Consider the following 23,469-nt stretch of genomic DNA (forward strand, 5'->3'; position numbering starts at 1 on the left):
CAGCATGTGTGCATCAGAGCTAGTCACTTCCCATTCCCTCTGCAGTGCCTGCAGGAAGGGCGCAGGTGGCAAACTGGCATGAGGGCAGGGTCTATCTCATTGGGACAGAGACATCTAGAAAGGGTCAAGTTACCCCCTGCCTTCACTTGACTGTTTCCCTGCCTTGCTGGAGTGGCAGCTGGTGCGACTGATTCAGATACAGACACCTCTGTTCAAGAGGCAAGGCTGGGGCAGATGAATCCTTCACAAGGATCTTCTCTTTCAGACACAGCTGTATTCAGCTCTCATCATGGGAAACAGAGAAACTTCCCACTGGTACCTGGACCAAGTCCCCTGCTCCCACCTCCCATCCCCAGGTATCCCACCACATAGCAGGGTCATTTTGACACCTTCATTTACATCCTCCCGGCAGAGCAGGACTGACTCCTCTGGAGCCCATGGGCAGAGGCCCCTGCTCCGCATGGCACCCTCAGCCAGTGTAAAGAGAGCTGCAGAAAGGGAGCTGAGCGAAGGTAAAGGACAGAGGAAAGGTGGGGGGTTCTATGAGACACAGAGTGGGTTTGGCTCAGAGAAGCCTGCTCTAACATGCCCCTGTCTTTTCCTCCTTGGACAGTCCACAAAGCCCCGAGGAAGCAAATGTCCAGCAGCAGCTCCATCAATGAGTTCCTCCTCCTGGCATTTGCGGACTCATGGGAGCTGCAGCTCTTGCGCTTCCTGCTCTTCCTCGCCATCTACCTGGCTGCCCTCCTGGGCAACGGCCTCATCATCACAGCTGTAGCCTGCGACCACCGCCTCCACACCGCCATGTACTTCTTCCTCCTCAACCTCTCTGTTCTGGACCTTGGCTCCATCTCCACTACAGTCCCCAAATCCATGGCCAATTCTCTGTGGGACACCAGGGCCATTTCCTATTTAGGATGTGCTGCCCAGGTCTTTTTCTTCTTTTTTTTATTTGCATCAGAGTTTTATCTCCTCACTGTCATGGCCTATGACCGCTATGTTGCCATCTGCAGACCCCTGCACTATGGGACCCTCATGAGCAACAGAGCTTGTGTCAGAATGGCAGCAGCTGCCTGGGCCAGTGCATTTCTCAATGCTCTCCTGCACACTGCTAATACGTTTTCGATACCACTGTGCCAAGGCAATGTCGTGGACCAGTTCTTCTGTGAAATCCCCCAGATCCTCAAGCTCTCCTGCTCAGACTCCTACCTCAGGGAAGCCGGGCTTATTGTGGTTACTAGCTGTTTATCTCTGGGGTGTTTCATTTTCATTGTGCTGTCCTATGTGCAGATCTTCACTGCTGTGCTGAGGATCCCCTCTGAGCAGGGCCGACACAAAGCCTTTTCCACATGCCTCCCTCACCTGGCTGTGGTCTCCCTCTTTCTCAGCACTTTAATGTATGCTGTACTGAAGCCCCCCTCTGTTTCCTCACCTGCTCTGGATCTGGCACTCACTATTCTGTACTCAGTGGTGCCTCCAACTCTGAACACCCTCATCTACAGCATGAGGAACAAGGAGCTGAAAGATGCCCTGAGGAAAGTGATTTCATGGACATTTTTCTGCAGAGGTAACATTGCCGTTGCTCTCCACAAATGACTCCCACTGTGTCCTGTACCAAGACTGAGCTTTTTTTGTTCACTTTATTTTTATCATTACTATTATTACTGTTGTTATTATTATTTGTCACCATGTTGCTACAGAAATGCTTGGATTCATTCAACCTTTACTGAGACTGCTCTGTCTCACCTGGTGCGCATATAAGGTTTTGTCCAACACTGGGTCAGAGCTGACTCCCTCACAGTATCTCTGTAATAAAGTCGGTTCTTGCAGGTGCAGTGCCTGAAGGCTGGGCTCTTCCCCCAAAGCTGCTGTCCCTTATGTCATGTCCCCAGCACATTTTCTTGAAACAATCTCGCCCACCCTGCATGCTGGTCCTTACCCCAAAAGTCACCCCCAGACAAGGCTCCATGCCCAGCCAGAGGACGGGATGTCCAGCTGTGAGCCCTGGGAGGATGAGCCCTCTGCTGGGTCCTCTGCAGAGCTGGCAGGGAGCATGCAGAAGAGGTCCTGGGGCCGTTTACTGGGCCTGTAGACCATCCTCCTCCCATGGAGGCCCTCAAGCAGGGTGATTCAGGGAAAGATCCAGCCCAGCTTGTTGCTGCATGAACAGAGAGGAGAAACTGCCCCAGGAAACTCCTCACACACCCAGCCTCTCACACCAGCTATTTCCAGCACTGGCCGTTCCCCATGGTCCCGGTGAGGGGTGATCTTGGAATGTGACCAACTCCATCTGCCTGCTGGACTCAGCACCTGTATGGGGGAAATGGCCAGCCCTGCCTGGCCTCTCTGCGGGCTCAGACCTCATCAGACCCTGGAGCATGGCCTTCTGCTAACCCTGAGGGGACAGGATCAGGGCTGGGCAGGGACTGGGGACTGGTGGAAGGCTGCCAGGCAGGAGGGCTGAGGGGGATGGGGCACCAAGGGCTGTCATGGGGACCATGATGGTGGGATATTTCCCCACCCTAGAATGCACCCTGTCCTGTGCAGTGCCTGCATTGTGGGGCCGTGGGGACACGTGCAGGGCAGCAGGGCTGGGTCAGTGGAGGGATGAGGCACAGATGGGAACCACAACACTCCAGAAGCTCCCAGCAGTCATGGAGGCGACTCGCTGCTGCTAGCAGGGTTGGTGGTTTCTCAAGGGCTAGAGCTACCAGCACCACCTGCCAGGACTCCCAGACCCAGCACAGATGGTCAGTACCCAGCAATGCAGCTCGCAGTACCCCCCGTCCTGTGTCACCATCCTCTCTCAGGAGCACTGCTGGGTGCATCTCTCCCTGCCTAGGTGTGGAGAGGAGCTGTTGGTGGTCTCCTCTTCACATGCCTACTGTTCCCAGCTCTGCCCTGGTGTCAGACCATAGGCTCTGCCCTGGGTCATGTTAGGTCTCCATACGTTCTCATCTGAGACATGTAGGGACCTGCAGTGCATAGGTCTGCTTGCAGCTGGCCGCCACAGCCTGCCTGCGTGCTCCCAGCAGACCCCAGCAAGGCTGTGCTTGGAGGTGAGGCTGTGATCATCCTGAGTCAAAGTTGGTGGGATGGTCTGGGTGGGGGCCAAGTGGAGGAAAGGACAAGAGACAACAAGGAGTAGATGCAGTAAGGGAAATTCCAAAAGAGTTTAATGAAAAAATAAAGAAAAAAACATGGTAGTTGAGCAGCACCGGGGCAGGGTGCAGGAAATCTTAAAAAAAAAAACTCTCCTGGAGAAAGCACCTACCAACCTGATCTAACTGTCAAGATAGCCCAGCTCAGAGCAGATCGTGGTCCTGGAGATCTCTGGTGGTCCCTCCCAAACCAAATTCTCTGGGAGGAAGGGGCTGGAAGGCAGAGTGAGGGGCAGGGGACACTGCTGTGGGGTTGAGGCCTTGCTGGCATTTGTACTGCCTGGTCAAGCCTGTCCTCAGAGTGACACAGTGAGCAAGCTCATCCTCAGAAGGAGTCTCTGCTCCATGGGCAACAGGAGTCAAACCAGTGCCGGGAGACTACAGAGAAGTTCTCAGGAACATGCCAGGCATTCAGGCCCTTTGACTGCTGAGGTGTCCCCAGACCAGTTCTTTGCATCCTGGGTCTGAAGGGCTGAGAAATCTTTAGAGCCAGAGCAGATCGGAGTCCCATCTCCTGGGTTCACAGGTTACAGGGCATTAGCAGAGCTGTACTGGTTGCAGGGAGGGAATCACTGCCCAGGGCATGAGCAGATCCCCCTCTGACCTCCCCTCTCTCTTCACACCCTTGAATAGAGATTGTGTTTCCCATGTTGGCCCTCTCTGCCAGGCTGTATTGCCAGCTGGAGGGGACACAGGCTTCACACTGGGGAAATGCAGGAGAGCCCAGTCTCATCTCATCTAGAGAAGCAGTGTCCCACCAGACCTGCTGGGTGGCCAGGGTTACAGGTTGCAGACCCCACTCTGTTCCCCGCACACCTCCTGCCTGGGGCTGCAGGGTGCCCAGCAGCAAGGCAGGCATGCCTGGGGGTCTGATGCCATTGGGGTGGTGGCCTTTGGAGCAGCCTCTGTCTGTAAGGGACTCAGGAGATTCTCCGCCTCCATGTTAGTGGCAAAGCTTGTGTCCCAGGTTCTTCTCTCTGGAGAGCTGAGGATTTCATTCTCAGGAGAAGGAGAAAAACCCTTTCGTCTATGGGATCACCCTGTCAACCCTCTACTGCCTTCTCCTTCTCTATCACCCCCAGAAGTCCTTTGGTAGATGCATTTTTTGGTTTCTGACCCTCTATCTGACTCTGCTTTGAGCAGCAGGTTCCACCACAGGCCTCCTGTGGTCTCTTCAAGCTGAATTATCCTGAACGCCTATGATCTCAGGCCCCATTTCAAGCACAGAACAAATGTCTCTGGGACAGGAGTCATTTGGGCTTTATGTGACCATTCAGAAGAAGGTGGTGAACACCTCCTCCTTCTTCCTTGTTGACTGTAAGGGCAGCCTGGGAGGCACTGCCTCAGGCATAGCTACATTACAACGGAAATTCTTTGCATCCACCTTTAACCACATAGAATTCCATTGCCTGGATCCTCTCAGCGGTGAGGGGAGAAATGCAGGCTTTTCTGCGGTGTGAGTTCTCTACCTCTGTAGTTGCACCTCTTGGTAGATGGTGCCATGCTGCCCTTTCTTTCTTGCCTGAAGCTCAGGCTGGATGGGGATGTGAATGTGGAGGTTGTCTGTCACTGCAGTGCCTGTGAGATGGTGGAGAGGTAGGAGGAATAACAGAGTCACCACCCTGGACTGCAGCAGAGAGGATTTCATCTTGTTTGGGATGGAGTTAGGCAAGCCAAAGCTCAGCTGGAGCTGGAGCTGGATCTAGGAAGGGATGAGGAGGGTAACCTAAAGGGCTTCTGTAAGGACACTGTCTGTACAAGGCATCCATCCAAGGAAGATGTGGTCTCCCTGCTCAGTGGGGCAGGGGACGTAGTGACAAAGAGAGGGCAAAGGCTGAGGAGCTCATTGCCTCTTTTACCTTGTCTTTTCTTGGTCTTGTCTAACTGCCAGGCCTCCCTGGCCCCCAAGTCCTTTGGCAGCATCTGTGTTAGCAAATCCTCACCCCTGGTAGAGAACGACGCAGCTGGGGAGGACTTTTGCCCAGTGGGCACACACAAGTCCATGGGACCAGATGGGAAGCACCCCAGGGTGCAGGGAGAGGTGGCGGGAGTCACTGCAGTGCTGCTCCCAATTGTCTATGAAATGTCAGGGTAATCAGGGAGGTTCCTGATGACTGGGAAAAGGCAGACATCACACCCACTTTCCAGAAGGGCAAGACGGAGGGTCTGGACAACAACAGGCTGGTCCTCTTCATCTCAGTCCCTGGGAAGGTGATGGAGCAAATCCTCCTTCCTGGACAGAAAACCATATCCAAGCATATGAAGGAGAAAGCCTGGAAGAGGCAGCATGTGTTGACCAAGGGGAAATGGAAAGCATGCCTGACTAGCCTGGTTTCCTTCTACCATAAGATGAATGCCTGTGTGCTCAAGGGGAAAGCAGGGGATTCTGTGAACCTTCACTTTAGCAAGGCCTTGGACACAGTCCCCCAGAGTCTCCTTATAGGCAAATTGTTGAGCTCAGCCCTGGATCAATGGACCAGAAGGCAGGTGGAAGACTGGATGGACCATCAGGCTGAAACGCTCTGATCAGTGGTACAAGTTCCAAGTGGCAGCTGGTTACTAGTGGCATCCCTCAGTGATCAACCTGTGGGGCAGGACCATTTAACATCTTTATGAATGGCCTACACAGTTGATGGAGTGCACTCTCAGCACCCTTGTGGACAATGCATAAGTGGGGGGAGCCCCTGGACAACCTCATCTAGTTCCCTCTGCATTGACCAGGCGGACTGGGACTAGGTGACATCTAGAGGTCTCCCCCACCCCAAGTGCTGTGATTCAGTGAATCTTTCCCTGGAGAGCTCTGTAAAGAGAGGAGAGGCCGAGGAAGAAGAAAGAACAGGGAGGCAGAAGAAGAGAGCTGAAACATGACAGTTTAAATACACCAGTTCCTCAGAACAAAGTTTCTCCATTCAGAGTGTTGGTAGCAAAGGTATTTTGATGAATAATGTGTGTATATTTGCATGTACACTCGCATCGACAGGCTAATTCCTGTAGTGCAGGAACATGGTACTGCCAATTCATAAGAAAGGAAAAAATACTGGCAATGGTAAGAACTGTGTGAAGTTTCAGAAACGGGGATTTCTTGTCAGTTGTTGCATTGAGTTATTTTTTGAGAAGATCTCAAATTATGGTTAGGTCTCCTTTGGGGGCTTGAATCATTTGACCACAGAGGGAGGGTATTGCTGCCTGTGATGTCCTGGGGTACCTGTGTTCATATGTGATGCTGGAAATTTTGGGTGCCTCTTGCAGATAACTGTCCTCTGATGAGACAAATTGCAATCCTGGAATCAGTCTTCCTTCAGTGTTTAGAGAGGGAGCATTGGTGATTATTTTAGTTTATTGGAGTGAACATTTCCCAGGAGGAGGGAGCACAAGGGACAGGGAAATTCACCAGCTCAGCTGGGCCTCTGCTCCTGAGCGGGGCCAGGCTCCTGGGGTGGAGGGAGCTCATGGCAACCTGGCAGCACTGCCCAGAGACAGCTGTGTGCAGGAGCAGCTCCTCTGCAAAGAGCAGCAGGGTTCCAGGCACTGCCTGCTGCTGCTGCTGACATGAGAGGAGAGAAGGCAGAGAGAAGTGCAAGGCAGTGTGGAGTGGGAGGAGAGAGGAGAGCTCCTTGTGGGAGAAATCTTCACAGCCCTTGACACGGTAAGTCTCTGGCTGCAGGGCAATGCTACTGAGGTTCCTGGAGGGCTCTTCTGAACCCAGCCCATTCAATTATTGGATTTTTAAGGATCACTTTCCTGGCTTATCCTGTGCAGAGGAGGAGGAGGTGCTTCAGAGCAGGGATTCCCTGCCACACTGTCATAGGCACAGGGCGTGCAGCTCCATTCTGCAGGGGTGGCTGCAGGGGTGTGAAGTCAGGGAGCACACCCAGGTCTGCGCAGTGCTGTGATTCAGAACAGTGTCCCTGTGCCCCAGGGGGCTGTGTACCCAGCGCAGTGAGTTTGCTGCCTGCGAGGGTCCTGCCTGGGGAGCTCCCCAAAGCAGTGTGGGGAGAAGCTCTGGATGAGAGGAGAGACCCCCCCAGCAGGGCAGGTTCATTCTCCTGCTGGGAAGGTGCTGCATGGCTCAGGGTCATGGTTGCTCACAGCTCCAGCTCACTCCCAGGACATTCCTAAGGGGACTTTTCAAGAGGGAGCTCAGGACAAGGGTTACTTGAAGTGGAAGGAGCTTTCCTATTAGGGTATGTGCTTTCGGTTCCCTAATTTTGGCAGGAAGACAAAAGGAAAGAGTTTTCTGGTTTGACAAACAACTGGGACTCCTAAACTTTCCCTCTCTGAAATCAATAGGTCTGTGAAAAACCTCAGCAAGCCCCTTCATCTTCACCCGTCCTACAGACAGCATCAGCATCACCTTTATGGCATTATGAGGCTTTATGTGACCTGCTCCTTAGGACTTCTGAGCACAGCAATGCCCCTGGCCAGTGCCCTGTCCCAGAAGGTTTCTGTAAGGTAAAACTGAGCACACAGAAGCAAGTTTGGCTCTCGGGACAGAGAAGGAGCTGCCGGCAGAGACAGCTCCAGGCAGCAGAGATGTGCAGGGAAGCCCAGCAGAGCCTCTGCCCTAAAAGGCATGGAGTCCCTTGCTTTAAGCCACCTCCTCTGCGGCCAGACCTCCAGCAGAGGAGAGGATCATCTCTCCAGCCATAGGCCCATTTTGTGCTGCCCGACAAAGGGGCTGAGAGTGACTGCCCCGCAATGTCTCCATCTGCGAGGCGGCATGCCCAGCTGGGCAAGGTGAGGGCTTTCCTGAGTCCCCCTCTGTCTCTCTGTCCTTGCCTCCTTCAGCACCAGGATCGTGATTTTGCTCCTTGTTTTCCCTCCTGTCCATGATGCTCCTGTTCTTGCTCTTGGGCTCTCTGGGGTTGGGGGTTTTCAGCTGCAGTTCAGACACTAATGCTGCAAGTTGTGGAACAGAGGGGTCTGTATGGGAATGAGGTTGCCCCAGCCCCCTTCTGACTTGTGGAGCTCCAGGAAATGCAGTCTGTTGAGCTGGGAAATGAGCTGAGTCTCCTTTAAGGAGAGCCCATCTTCAGTCCTAACAGTCCTTTGACCATTTCCCTGTGGTGTCCTGCCAGGCTGCCACCTGCCCCCTGGAAAGACACTGCTGTCTCATAGCACCTCTGTGATATCCGAGACCCCCAGGAGGAAGGGGCAGAGATGCTGCGAGTATGGAGATGGTGGTGGGAGGCTGTATGCGGGCATCTGAAAAGAGCCCTGTGTGTGCTTGGCTAGAAGGGGAGTGTGGAGAGCTCCCTCAGGTGCCCGGAGAAAGGGTGAGAAGTTTGGAGATGTGCACTTTGAAACTGAACTCGTCTGCTCTCAGCAGGGGCTGCTTTCTTTCTAGGGTAACATCATCCTCCAGCTCAAAGTGGTGGAAGCACAGGACAGCTGGGAATGAGACTAAAACACATTGGCTGTCCTGACTCTGTACCAAGTGACAGTGGGTGCTTCCCTCTCAGGACTCACAGTAGAAATGCCAAGGATTTTTACTTTTAAAGAGCACTCCCCAAGGGTGACAGGGGCATCTCAAAGAAAATAAACAACATTTAAAAATCCCTAAAATTCTGTTCCTCAAACCTCATTCTTTAGAATTGGGAGTGAAGATGCTGAAAAGACCTTACACAAATGAGTGGATTTCATTTGACAGAAATTGTGAGTGTCAGAGCTGGTCACCTCCATGCCCAGGAACCCTCTTCAGGTACAGCAGGACTGACTCCTCCGGAGCCCATGGGCAGAGGTCCCTGCTCCTCATGACACACTCAGGCAGCACAAAGCAGAGCTCAAGCAAGGGAACTAGGCAAAGGGCCTCCCAAAAAAGAAAGAAGCAATATGGAATTTTTAATAAGAAATGGAATGTTTTATTAATGTATTTATTTTCCTTTCAAAGTCTTTCCTAACTTGTCCCTGTCTTTTTCTCCTTGGACAGTCCCCCATGTGCAGTGGAAGCCAATGTCCAATGGCAGCTCCGTCAACGAGTTCCTCCTCCTGCCATTCGCAGACACACAGGAGCTGCAGCTGTTGCACTTCTTGCTCTTCCTGGGCATCTACCTGGCTGCCCTCCTGGGCAACGGCCTCATCATCACAGCCGTAGCCTGCGACCACCACCTCCACACCCCCATGTACTTCTTCCTCCTCAACCTCTCTATTCTGGACCTTGGCACCATCTCCACCACTGTCCCCAAATCCATGGCCAATTCCCTGTGGGACACCAGGGCCATTTCCTACTTGGGATGTGCTGCCCAGGTCTTTTCCTTCTTTTTCTTATGTTCAGCAGAGTATTCTCTCCTCACAGTCATGGCCTATGACCGCTACGTTGCCATCTGCAGACCCCTGCACTATGAAACCCTCATGGGCACCAGAGCTTGTGTCAAAATGGCAGCAGCTGCCTGGGTCAGTGGTTTTTTCAATGCTGTGCTGCACACTGCGAACATATTTTCAATACCATTCTGCCAAGGCAACACAGTGGACCAGTTCTTCTGTGAAGTTCCCCAGATCCTCAAGCTTTTCTGCTCAGACTCCTACCTCAGGGAAGTTGGCCTTCTTGTGGTTAGTGTCTGTCTATTCTTTGGGTGCTTTATTTTCATTTTGCTGTCGTACATGCAGATCTTCAGAGTTGTGCTCAGGATCCCCTCTGAGCAGGGCCAGCACAAAGCCTTTTCTACATGCCTCCCTCATCTGGCCGTGGTCTCCCTGTTTCTCAGCACTGGCCTGTTTGCCTACCTGAAGCCCCCCTCCATCTCCTACCCAGCTCTGGACCTGGTGGTGGCTGTTCTGTATGCAGTGGTGCCTCCAACAGTGAACCCTCTCATCTACAGCATGAGGAACAAGGAGCTCAAGGATGCGCTGAGGAAAGTGATTCAATGGGTCCAATGTTAGCACCAATAACTGTCCATTGTGTATCCACTCAGTGTATTTGGCATCAAGGCTATGTGCTGCACATTTATTTTTCTTATTTTTCACTTTTTTTCTTTAAAAAGAAATCAGGTTCATGTTATGTCTATTCAGGAATTTCTCATTTGAATCTGACCCAGAGGCCATGTTGAAGCAGGAAGCCAGGCTTCCTCCTTCATCAGCAGAGATGGCGGAACCTCACAGCCTGCTAGTCTGATCTCCCTAGGATGCCTCCAGTGCAATGAGGAACATTTCTCTTTGCAGTGTCTCTTTCAGCCCTGTCTTTTTTAACACCAAGGGAGCTCAGGGGCACAGAGTCGGGCTCAGACGAGTACAGGTGGGGTGAGACCACGGTTCCCATGTCCATTAGGAGAGCTCACCTCCCGCTGGCTACAGTCAGATATGATCTCAAACCCCTCTCCTGTGAGGGTGGCAGCCAAGTGTCACCGTGGGCTGGTCCCTTCCCTCTCCAGCACTACAACACTACAAGTGGAGGGGAAGTGGAGGGGAGGAGAGTCAGGCAGCAGCTTGTGGGGACAGACCCCGTGCTTGACAGTATCACCCCATAGTACCACAGCAGGCATTTCCTCACTGCAGCCTTCCCATGGAGACTGCAGCTTTCCTTGAGACATGTCCCCACACAGCAGTAGGACTTTCTCTTTTCAGATTTGTTCCTCCTGTTCATTTCCATGCTGGCCTTCTGTGCTCCATTCTGTGGATATGGCCCAGGAGTTCTCATAACCTGGTGGTGGCAGGGTTGTGTTTCTATGTTCACGTGTCCTGTGAGCACAGGCAGGACCAGGCACTGGGCACCCTTATGCCAGACCTGGCCTCCAGAATAACATTTCCATAATAAAAGGGGATTGCCCCTGTGATGTGCCTGAAGTCTGGCCTTTTTTCAGAAGTGTGAGTCAAAAATATGCCCAAGGAAATTGCACCACAAAAGGGCCTGCTGCTCTGCTTGTGAACTCCATGGGATCTGGGGGACAAGCTCAGAGTCCCTGGGTGATTTGTTAGGGGCCAAAGGCTGCATTCAGATCTCATTTCTCCATGACCAGTGTCAGTGGAGATGGGGAATGGTCTCTGAATTGCCTGTCTGGGGCTGTCCCCCAGGTGACAGTGCTGATGAGAGATGCCCATCCTTCTGGAGGGGTATCTGAGCCCCCAGGAGAGCTCAGGAGATCTCCAGGGACAGCGTGTGCCTGGTGTGGGCAGTGAGTGGAGTCTCACAAATGAGGGATGGTCCACGGTGCAGTGACCAGAAGGTATAGCACTAAATCCAGGTATGCATGGGGAAACGAGGGCTCTGCAATCCCTGGAGAGGCAGTGGGGACCCAGGAGACCCAGGGAAGGGGCACGGGAGAGTGATTCCTGCACCCTCAGGGAAACACCACAGGCTGGAGCAAGTGCACGCCCAAACACATCTGTTGCCATTGCAAATGCCCTGGGGTCACTCTGAGCACTGTCCATGAGCACAGACATGTGCCAGCAGTATCAGTGGTGTTGATCCCTGTCCAGCTGGGTCGGCTTCCTGACACGACCAGCATGGCCAGAGTCGAGTCAGGAGTCACCCCATGGCCTCATGACCCCACAACCTAATCACTCTGCAGAGCAGCACCACCAGCACAGGGCCCTGCAGGGAGCACAGGGCAGGGGTGCATGAACAGCCAGGCCAGCATGGACACACTGACCTGGGGAAAGGCTCTCTGGGGAGCAGGGATGTCCCAGGAGAGAAGCAGGGCAGCACTCAGAGATAGGAAATGAGAACGAGAAGCAGGTTTCCCTGTGCACCAGCTGGCGGCAGGCAGCTCTGTCCCCGAGGTAGCAGGAGCTGCCGGAGGGGCTGCAGGGCCAGGGCTCTCGTGCTGTGCTGGGCAGCGAGGTGGGCATGGAGGGGCTGCAGGCAGACAGGGAGGGGGATGTGCTGGGCACAAGAGCAGGGGAGACCGAGAGTGACCGGCCTCATTGCAGGGCCTCTTGCCCCTGCTGGGGTCCTTGGGCCATGCCTGAGTTACACTGCGGACATGGCTGTGCCTGGCCCTGCACCTCTCGGGTCATGACCTGTCCCTGTCCCCATCCTGCTGACCTGACTCCCCATCTCTACCTCGGACCTGCCTCCGATTGCAGCCAAGAAAGCCTTGGCAAGGGAAGCTGGCATCCAAGCAGATCCCAAAGAAGGCTGTAAATGCAAAAGGTGACCCTATATCCATAGCAGCAAGTCTTGCCTGACAGGCAATTTAAAGGTGTCAGGAGAGCTTCAGATTTGGACCCTCTGCCCAGGGAACACTGCATGCAGAGTCTTAGCTGCATGAAGAAGCGAAAGCAGTCACTTGTTGTCTGATTTGATGATGCCCGGTTATGACAACAGGTCTTTCTGTGTCACAGCTCGACTGTTTATGGACCATTTGTGACTGGGTTCCTGCTACAAAGAGGATGTTGTCGGGAGCAGCAAGAGTAGGGCTGCTCCATGCGGGAAGCAGAGCCAGGAGCTGAGGGTGCCGGCAAGGCAGGCAGGGCAGGGACTCACTGACAAGATGTGCTGTCCCACAGTGCCCAGACAAGAAGAGCAGAGCAAGTTTGGGGATGGTAACTGGGGTCAGGCACAATTCAGCAATGGCCAGACAAGACTGGAGGGCTCCCACCAGCCTTGCTTTGCACTGGAGCTTGGATTGGAGACCTCCAGAGGTCCCTTCCCACCAAAACTCCTCTGTGACTCCATGAATTCTTGCTCCTCAGCCTCCGCTCTGGCACGGCTGACAGGGGGATGAGAGCACCTGGGGCAGGGCAGAATAAGTCTGTCTGGGAGAGCATCGGGGGAAGATCCAGAGGTTCCTGGCTCAGGTCTGGCCTTCAGAAAACTCCCCTGTGCACCCCAAGAGGCTCCATCTGCCTCTTCCACCCTGCCCTGTGCTCCCCTCCCATCAGACAAAGCAGTGGCCATCATTGCCTGGGGACTCTCTTCCCCACGGGGAGGAGAAGGTGGTCCTTTATCACCCCCACACTGCCTTTTCCACCCCCAGCCTTTTCAGCTGTGTGTGGCTGGCTCTGCCCGCTTGCCTTCCCCACAGTCATAGCTGCACTGAAGCCCATGAAAATTCGGGTGCTCCTATCCTCGAGCTGGCATCCACCCTGCACCAGAAGCCTGGCTGGCCACAAAGGCATCGCCCGTCCAGTATCCCAGCCTTGCAGACAAGGGCACGGGTCTTCGCTCCAATTTCCATGCTCCTCCCTGTGCTCCCGGCACTGCTACTGTTCTGCCTATGTCAAACCCTCCTGCTGCCAGACTGCCCCGGGCCCAAGGCAGCTCCAGCTCCCTTCAGGGCTGTGCTGGAGCCATTCAGGAGAGGGCTGAGGTGGGGCTGGCACTGCCACGGTTGGTCGGGAGAGGGCAGCTCCCACAGAATCACAGAATCACAGAATCGCTGAGGCTGGAAGGGATCTCTGGAGACCGTCTACGTCCAACCCCCTGCTCAAGCAGGGTCACCTACAGCATGTTGCACAGGATCTGGTCCAGGCGGGTTTTGAACATCTCCAGAGAAGGAGACTCCACAACCTCTCTGGGCAACCTGTTCCAGTGCTCTGTCACCCTCACAGTGAAGAAGTTTTTCCTCATATTCAGATGGAACTTCCTGAGTTTCAGGTTGTGCCGGTTGCCTCTCGTCCTATCGCTGGGCACGACCGAAAAGAGTCTGGTCCCATCCTCTTGACACCCTCCCTTCAGATACTTATACGCATTGATTAGATCCCCTCTCAGTCTTCTCTTCTCCAGGCTAAACAGGCCCAGCTCTCTCAGCCTTTCCTCATAAGAGAGATGCTCCAGTCCCCTCATCATCTTTGTAGCCCTTCGCCGGACTTGCTCCAGTAGTGCCACATCCCTCTTGTACTGGGGAGCCCAGAACTGGACACAGTACTCCAGATGTGGCCTCACCAGGGCTGAGTAGAGGGGGAGAATCACCTCCCTCGACCTGCTGGCAACACTCTTCCTGATGCACCCCAGCATACCATTGGCCTTCTTGGCCACAAGGGCACATTGCTGCCTCATGGTTAACTTGGTGTCCACCAGCACTCCCAGGTCCTTCTCCGCAGAGCTGCTTTCCAGCAGGTCAGCCCCAAACCTGTCCTGGTGCCTGGGGTTATTCCTCCCCAGGTGCAGGACCCTGCACTTGCCTTTGTTGAACTTCATGAGGTTCCTCTCTGCCCACCTCTCCAGCCTGTCCACGTCTCCCTGAATGGCAGCACAGCCCTCTGGGGTATCAGCCACTCCTCCCAGTTTTATATCCTCGGCAAACTTGCTGAGGGTGCACTCTGTGCCTTCATGCAGGTCATTGATGAAGAAGGTGAACAAGACTGGACCCAGACCTGACCCTTGGGGGACACTGCTAGCTAAAGGCCTCCAAGAAGACTCTGTGCCACTGATCACAACCCTCTGAGCTCTGCCATTCAGCCACTTCTCAATCCACCTCACTGTCTCCTCATCTAGCCCACACTTCCTGAGCTTGCCTATGAGACCAACCACGGTCCCCAGGGTGCAGGATCCAGAGGTGGTGTGAGGCACTGAAGAACCTCCTATCACCCCATCTGTGTGGGCAGGGATGGGTCTGGGGTTGTGGCTCACCAGTGAACCTCATGGCTGCCTCCTGCAAGGATGCCTCAGGGTTCTCCAAGTACGGTAGGCTCTGGTGCAGGTACCGCTCTGCTCTGCTCCTCTCCCTACCTCTTTGTTCATCTCTGCCCCAGGCCAGGCAAGCACCACAGAGAGTCAAGCATGAGACAGAGCAGCCGAGGGCAGAGAGGGGGCTGGTTTGATCTAGTCCCACAGCCCAGGACACCAAGGCCAGCACAGGGAACGGCCGGAGAACAACAGGGCAAAAGGTTTCCTGACAGGCAGCAGGGCCTGTGACAGGAGGCACAAATTGACATGCCAATGGGCACATGTGCAGAGGGACACACAGCACCCATAGCCATGCATACAGACCCCTGGACATGCCAGAAGAGCCCCTGGCTCTCCCACCAGCCGTCCATCATCAAAGCTGGCAGAAGCTTCTCAGCCAGCTGCAGAGCAATGGGGCTGGAGCCCTTCTGGTGTAGGGGGCTAAGGATGTTTCTCAGCAACATCAGGCTTCCCACACGCATGTCCCTGCCAGCATCCTGCAGCCACTCCAGGATGTCTGGGAGCAGGCTCCGCATTCTCCTTGCCTGTGTGAAACACACAACTTCCTTTCAGTGAAGCAAGGCCAGACTCTCCTGCCAAAAGTGCTCTGGGTGCCGACTTCCCATCAGGGCTCAGTGTCCGGGGCCAGGGTTCTGCACACACCCACGGCACAGACTGGCCACAGTGCTCCCATGACTGAGGCCGTCGGGAGCTGGCTTGCTTAGTGCTGGGCCTGGATCTCTGCCTAGCACAGCCGAGATGTGCCAGCAGCGGGAGCTCTTCCTGGTGGGCATTGGTGCCTTTCTGCTTGTGCAGCCCAGCCAAGTGCCTGGCATGAAAGACTCAGGGCAGATGAACACCTCCTGTCAAGCCCCAGGTTGCCAGCATGGCTTCACCCAGCTGCCCCCTGCTCACCATCTCGGGACTCTGCGACAGGCTCATGAGGCCTCTGAATGCCAGCCCACGCATCTTCAGGCTCTGACTTTGGACATAGCTCTGGAAGAGCGGCAGGACGGCATCATCCGTATGGGCAAGGTCAGGGCAATCCAGCAGCTGAAATGCACACAGCAATGAAAGACTGGCTGATCTGGCAGGACTGCCTGCACCGGGCAGCCCTGGATCCCACCCACCGTTCAGGGCAAGGGCACCAGGCCCTGACAAAGCTCAGCGCACAGGCAGCAGGGATTGTGGAGACACCCCCAGGCCCTGCTCCCAGCCCTGGGCCTCACAGCACACTGCACACACCGCTCGCCTCCTCCTCCCATCCTCTGAACCCTCTGCAGCCTCTGGTTCCCATCCCTTGGAGGAGCAATTGAACACAGAGCTGCCACAAAGGAGGCACGAAATCCAAGTGTTTACAAGTGGCAGCCCAGCAGAAATGAGCCAAAGTCAGGGCGACTCAGAGGAGTGCCCCAGCCCCATTGCCCCAGCTCCATTGACCAACATCACCCCACAGCCATGTGCATGAGCCAGCACAGCATTTAGAGGCACCTCCAGAGAGGCACCACTTGCCCTGAGGCCCACCTCAATGACGAAAGCCATCGTGGGCATCTGACAAAGCTAGTCCTCCCTTCTCAGCAGCCTTGCCAGATGGTGGAAGATCCAGTGACACAGGTGTCTCGGAGCCCCCCTCACCAGCCTGGCAGCAGGAAGAAACACTGTTGGTCCTCAGCTGAGAAGGCAAACCCCCTCTGGGATTGCTCTGCCCCCTCTAGCCATTTCCCCCCAGCACAGGGCAAGGCAGGCCAAGGCAGTGCTTGGCACACAGCACTTGGCACGCAGCTACAGCAGCCGGTGGCATTTGCTCATGGAGGCTGCTCTTTCCCTACCACACTTTGGCAATGGAAAGCCAGGGTCAGTCATCATCAGGTTCCTTTTGGTGGGAGACCAGACAAACACCCTTCCTACCCAGAAATCATGGCCTTCCCACACATCCCATTTCCTGACCCCTTTGGATTCCTGTCCCCCTGGGGCCTTCCCGTGTTCTTCTGTGCATCTTGCACCTTTCCTGGGGCTCTGTCCTTGGTGGTGCTGCAGGCAGACGGTCCTCAATGCTCTCAGGGTTGGGAGTCCAGGCCCCACAGGAGGGCACTCCAGCTCTCTGGGAGGGGACCACTCCTGCGAGGGACCCTCTCCCACAACTCCTAACACCAAATGCTCCCCCAGCAGCTCTCAAAGATGAGCAGCAACAGGGCAGGGAGCTCCCATGGCCGTTTTGCTGTGCAACCCCTTGCCACAAGTGCTGAGGCTGCAGCCTCTTTCTTGGAGAACTGCGGTCCCCCTTCACCCACAAGGAAGGACATTGTGCAGGGCACCCTGAATTCAGGGAAGAGGTGCTGGGGGAGGGGAGGGTGGAAAGGGCTGTACCTGGCCCTGCATGGTTAGAATTGGAAGAAGATGCCTGTCCATTGCCTACAAAAATTGTTGTAAAGCTTAAAAAAATTTACCTATGCTTTACAAAAGCAAAACAGCTAGTCTCATGTGAACTCAAACAGAAATTTCTCTGAGATGACTATTAAAATTGAGGTTTTTGTTTAGGATAGAAGCAATCCTTCTTTTTCAAACCCTTGAGTTTTGTGTTCTTTGTATTTCATACTTGAACCTATTTAAGCCTAGAAGCCTTTTTTCATACCTACAGGTGTTTATTTTGACAAAGGCACCTATGTGCATTCTAGTCTGGTAGCCTAGAACATCTTCTGAGAAATTGAACTCTACTTGCATCTTGTATTGTGACCGACCAATCAATTCCTACCAGGGAAGAAGGTTCAGGGAAGAACATAGGCTGTGATGGACCACAGCTGCTGCAAAGCAAGCGGAATTCATCTCAGCACAAAGGGAACCAGAGGGTGGCCTTTGTTTTAGGCCGCCCTCCAGACTCATACAAACACCTGAAGGCTGGAAATAAATCCTTGCAGGAGCAGAAATAATTATCGGCAGAGGGAATGTGCACCCCACCTGAGCTGCAACAGGACTAGCAAGCCTTGCTGGTTTGAACCACTGGTTTGCTACTCTCCCCTTTCCCAGAGAAATGTCGTCTAATAATGGATCACATTTTAAGAATAAAGAACTGCAGACGTGGTGTGCTGGTCTTCAAACAGAGGTCAGTAGACTTTTCGCCTGTGGTATCAACCTCCAAGTAATGGGGTAGTAGAAAGATGGAGTGGCCGACAGAAACAACAGCTGCACAAGAGTGACTCTTCTCTCATAGAATACTTCTAAATGGGGATCCCATTTGTGGGAAGTTGTAAGGCGGCTAAATAAGCGACAAACTGCCATGGGAAGTCCCATAGATAAGGGGTTTGTGTTAGTAGCTGCATGAATTCCTGTTAAAACAGAAATAAAACTCTATCAAAGTCCTGGAGGTGGAGTTGTGGTTACACATCCAGCTTGGGGATCAGTCTGGGTGACTCTGCTCTTGCACCATGGAAAAGGAGCATGGGATGCTGTCGACACTGAAGAGAGTAAGTTAACTGTAAGCAAGGCCTGGGTTATGTCCAAGACCTGGGTGTCTTCTCTTGCAGGGAGATGGGGTGTTACCTGCTAACTGTGGGAACACTGATAAATGGGAAAAAAACACCTGAAATGTGTCTCTAACACATTCTGCCTTTTCACGTTGCCCATGGGACAACTCGGGTATTGGAGATCAGTCACAACCCATCTTCAAAACTGTAGTTACAAGAGAAACACCATCTGTAATAGCACAAGGTTAAGGACTGATTGTAGGCAATCATGTTGCACTAACCCTAAGAGCTAAAGTTAGTCTAAATGTAGCTCTACGTAATAACACACTGGATGGGAAGCTGCACATGGTTCTGACAATAGGGTGAGATGGGTACTCCAGAAATGGAAGGCAACAAAAGCCATTGTAATGTGACCTATGGTTTTGACCAAATCACCACACAGACTTCTGGTTAACTTCTCATATGACTGAACAAACAATGTCTTTTTTTGCACCATTTAATACATCAGTATCACTTGGAGTAACCTTGCATCAACTTGACAGCTTTCTCAAACAGAACACCAAGGTTACTCAACATCTGTTGGAAACTGGAAAACGCTTAGAGGAAAGGGAAGGAACGATGACATATGATAGAATGAACGGATTTGGTTAGTGAAAGCGTCCAGTGACAGAGCAGCCTGCCCTGAGTTGACACAGATAGAAACAGATTTTCATTTATTCCTCCCTGCAAGCACACAGTTGTTCCTTTATTCTTCTCAAGAGACATCCCTGTTCTCCAGAGAGCTTTCCCCAGGTCAGTGTGTCCATGCTGGCCTGCCCAGCCACTCCTGCATCCCCTCCGCTGTGCTCCCCAGGCTTGTGGTGCTGCTCTGCAGGACGAGCGAGCTGTGGGACCCCGGGGTGACTCCACACTGGCTGTGCTGGTCAGGGTAGACCTGGCTGGTGCAGCATCACTGCACCTGACAACCCCCTCCCCAGGGGTCTGTGGCTGTGGAAGATGCTCAGAGCAATCACAAGGCATTTCCAATGGCTCAGGATGGGGTCAGCTGTGCCATTAGATGCAGCTATGACTTTTCATTGCTGGTGACATGAACCGCTCTTGAGGCTGCCTTCCCTGTGCCTGATGAGTCCCCACTGCCTCTCCTGAGGTTGCAGAGCCCTGATTTGGTTCATTCTTTGGTTGAGGCCCTTGACTTTGGGTGACTCCACTTGGTTTTGGGAGTCTCCACTCACTGCTCATCCCAGGCAAATCCTGTCCCTGGAGATCCCCTGTGCTCACCTGGTGGCTCCATATTGCCTTCCAGAAGGATGGGCATCTGTCACCAGCCCTCTAATATTTGAGACAGTCCCCAGCAGAAAACTCCTGAGCACTCACCCTCTCCAGGGCCACTGGGCACCCCCAAGTGAAGGCTGAATCCAGCCCTCATTCCCTCACACATCACCCTAAGAGCACATCCTCCTTAGCCCATGGAAAACCCAGGCACGGCAAAAGGAGCTTTTCGGGGACAATTCCCTGAGCTCATTCTTGGCTCCTGCTTGGGAAGAAGAGCCTAGTCTTCAGGCAATGTACTGATGAAATCTCCTTTTATTACAGAGATGCTGCAAGGGAGGCCAGCTCTGACACAGTCTGGGCAGATTTACAGAAAGCCTCTGAGTCAGACAGGCAGGGTTTGTGCCTCTGGAGAGGTGGGATGAATTCAAATATTTCTGTAAAAACATGACTATCGCTGACAAGTCCCAAAACACAAGAGCTGTCTGAGAAAAACTGGAAATGGCTTGTGAGGAAAGATGGGCAGCTTATTGCTGCTGAGCTAGTACCAGCTGAATGAGTTTCCTCACTGCATCCTTGAGCTCCTTGTTCCTCACGCTGTAGATGAGAGGGTTCACTGCTGGAGGCACCACCGCATACAGAACAGTCGCCACCAGATCCAGAGCTGGCAAGGAGACGGAGGGGGGCTTCATGTAGGCAAAGATGATAGTGCTGACAAACAGGGAGACCACGGCCAGGTGAGGGAGGCACATGGAAAAGGCTTTGTGTCGTCCCTGCTCAGAGGGGATCCTCAGCACAGCAGTGAAGATCTGCATGTAGGACAGCACAATGAAAACAAAACACTCAAAGACTAAACAGGCACTAACCATAATAAGCCCAACTTCCCTGAGGTAGGAGTCTGAGCAGGAGAGCTTGAGGATCTGGGGGATTTCACAGAAGAACTGGTCCACTGTGTTGCCTTGGCAGAGGGGTATGGAAAATGTGTTCCCAGTGTGCAGGAGAGCATGGAGAAAACCACTGGCCCAGGCAGCTGCTGCCATTTTGACACAAGCTCTGTTGCCCATGAGGGTCCCATAGTGCAGGGGTTTGCAGATGGCAATAAAGCGATCATAGGCCATGACAGTGAGGAGATAATACTCTGCTGAAATGAAGATAGAGAAGAAAAATAACTGGGTAGCACATCCCAAGTAGGAAATGGCTGTGGTGTCCCACAGGGAATTGGCCATGGATTTGGGGACTGTGGTGGAGATTAAGCTGAGGTCAAGGAGGGAGAGGTTGAGGAGGAAGAAGTACATGGGGGTATGGAGGCGGTGGTCGCAGGCTACGGCTGTGATGATGAGGCCGTTGCCCAGGAGGGCAGCCAGGTAGATGCCCAGGAAGAGTGAGAAGTGCAAGAGCTGCAGCTGCCGCGTGTCTGCAAATGCCAGGAGGAGGAACTCGTTGAGGGAGCTGCCATTGGACATTTGCTCCTTTAGGGTACAGGGGGACTGTCCGAGGAGGAAGACACATGACAAGTTAGAACAGGCTTCTCAGAGGAAAGATATCTCATAACCCCCCCCCCCACACACACACACATTACCTCTCCCCATCTCAGCAGCACCATCATTGAGCTCCATGGCTTGAGCTCTGGTTTGTGCTGGCTGAGTTTCACCTGAGGAGCAGGGGCCTCTGCCCATGGGCTCCAGAGCAGTCAGCCCTGACTGACAGCACTGCAGACATGGGAACAGGGGTGACTAAACTGTTATACTCCCAGTTCCAGTCAGATTTCATCCACTCATAGTGTTGAAGGCATTTTCAGCATCTTCACTCCCACTTCTAAATAATGTGGGTGCATTAAGAGTTTTAAGACTTCTTTTGTTCTCCTTAGCTGACCCTGTCACACCTGAGGAGGATTCCTGGAGGTAGAAATCCTCAGCATTGCTGCTGCACTCAGAGTGAGCAGCTGTGACTCCTCAGAGGCAAAAGGATTCACTCTGGCTTGAGTGCAGAGGGAGCAGAGCTGGCCTGTCCAACTACCCTGTTCCCAGGTGCCCTGTGCTCCCGCCTCGGAGGTGGAGGACAGTTGCACTCATGTTACCCCAAAAAGAAACGACACCACGGAGAGCAGAGGAATGCACTTGCAAAGTGCCCATCAGCACTCTTTCTGAGGGGATGTGAGGCAGGTCTCAGCCCTCCCCTTCTAGCCAGCAGCACATTGGTCTCCTTCCAGATGCCCACATCTAGCTTCCCGCCAGCATGTCCCAGCATGGCCTCAGTATCTAAGTGGCATCTGCCTGGAGCACCTAGATAACACGCAGCTGCAGTGGGAGAGCTGTGTCCTTGTGGAGGGCAGCTTGCAGCCCAGCCAGACAGCCCAGGGAAATGGCGAAATGTCCTACGGATGGGGTGTCCTGAAGGGAGAGTTGGCTCATTCCCAGCCCCCTACACTGCATTGCCCAGAGCCCCACAGGTGAGAGGGGGACTTGGGCACCTCACTGTCAAGGACACATCTGCAGGGCAGGACCCTCAGGGTCAGTGTCTGAACTGCATCAGAAACCCGCCTGCCCAGAGAGTCCAAGGGGAAGGACAGGGGCAGCATGGGCAGGTGGGAAACACGGAGCAATAGCATGATATTTGTGGTGAGGGAGGCAGGGCCAGGGAGGGACAGAGGGGCACTCAGGAGTGTCTCCTCTCCTGCATGCCCGGCTGCCGAGGAAACGACTCCTGCCCTGGACCCCCCAGCCTTGAGAGCAGAGGGCTGTGCTGGCTGGGAGAGGAGAGGAGACGTTGGAGTTGACAGTTTCCTCTCACACTTGGAGCATGACTCTGCTGCCTGGAGCCATCCCTGCGGGGACCTGTTTCTCTGTCCCCACGTCTCTCCCCTCTCAGTGCTCACACACCCCATCCCACCTGCTGTGAGCTCAGCTCTGCCCTGCAGAAACCTCCCGGGGGCAGGACACTGCCCAGGGCACCTCCGTGTTTGCAGTTGCTACGGAGCAGGTGAGAGAAACCTTGCTGAGGCTGGAAAGGTGATGCTGGTTCTGTCCTGAGGCTGAGGGGTGGATGAAGGCATTTGCTGAGTCCCTCCCAGAACTGTTCCTCTCTCACTGTCACTGTCTCAGTCCCCTGTCTAAAGCTGACGGATCCAATTCCATCTCACCCTGCCCAAAGAGAATCAAAGTGAAAGCACAGACTCATGACAGCTCCTTCCCTTTCATGTATTCCCTGCCTTGACCTTCCATTTGGAAAGTCTCCTCCAGAAATGTCCTGGGAGTGAGCTGGACCTGTGGGCAGCCCTGACCCATGCAACACCCTCCAAAAGGCAAAATGAACCTGCTCCACCAGGGATCACTCCTCCCACCCAGAGCTTCTCCCCACAGCACTGCAGGGAGTTCCCCAGCCAGGCTGAGTACTGACCTTTGCAGGCAGTAAAGTCAATGCCTGGGACACACAGCACACTCGGCACAGGGCACTGCTCTGAATTACAGCCCTGGGCAGTCCTGTGTGCACACCCAGGCTTCAATCCCCTTCAGGATCCCTGGGAGAAGGTAGCAGGCTGCCCTGTCCCTGTGATGGCGTGGCAGGCAATCCCTGCTCTGAAGCATCTCCCCCTCCTCTGCAAAGGAGAAGCTGGGAGAGACTTCCTTAAAAATCAAGTCGTGTCACTGGATGGGTTTCAAGACCCCTCCAGGAACCTCAGTAGTGTTGCCCTGCAGCCATCTACCGACTGTGTCAAGGGCTGTGAAGATTTCTCCCACAATGAACTGTCAGCCATCCTTGCACTCCACACTGCCTTTCACTTCTCTCTGCCTTGTCTCCTGTCAGCAGCAGCAGACAGTGCCCAGAGACCTGCTGCTCCTGGAGGAGGAGCTGCTCCTGGGCACAGCTGTTTCTGGGCATTGCTGCCCAGTTGCCATGAGCTCCCTTCATACCAGGAGCCTGGCCCTGCTCAGGAGCAGAGGACCAGTTGAAATCATGAATTTCTCTGTCCCTTGTGCTCCCTCCCCCTGGGAACTGTTCACTGAAGTAGACTAAAACAGTCAGTTATTTTGCT

General features: G+C 53.9%; 2 protein-coding genes across 2 annotated transcripts; both read left to right on the forward strand.

Moving 5' to 3' along the window:
- Window positions 1-636: 636 nt before the first annotated feature.
- LOC136992994 (olfactory receptor 14J1-like) lies at window positions 637-1,596 on the forward strand. Its single transcript, XM_067303010.1, has one exon. It carries the CDS (start codon window positions 637-639, stop codon window positions 1,594-1,596), a length of 960 nt encoding a protein of 319 aa, XP_067159111.1.
- Window positions 1,597-9,113: 7,517 nt separating this feature from the next.
- On the forward strand, window positions 9,114-10,040 carry LOC136992995 (olfactory receptor 14A16-like). Its single transcript, XM_067303011.1, has one exon. It carries the CDS (start codon window positions 9,114-9,116, stop codon window positions 10,038-10,040), a length of 927 nt encoding a protein of 308 aa, XP_067159112.1.
- The last annotated feature ends 13,429 nt before the right edge of the window (window positions 10,041-23,469 follow it).

This window comes from Apteryx mantelli, chromosome 11, assembly GCF_036417845.1.
Source record: "Apteryx mantelli isolate bAptMan1 chromosome 11, bAptMan1.hap1, whole genome shotgun sequence".
In the NCBI taxonomy this organism is placed as follows: Eukaryota; Metazoa; Chordata; class Aves; order Apterygiformes; family Apterygidae; genus Apteryx; species Apteryx mantelli.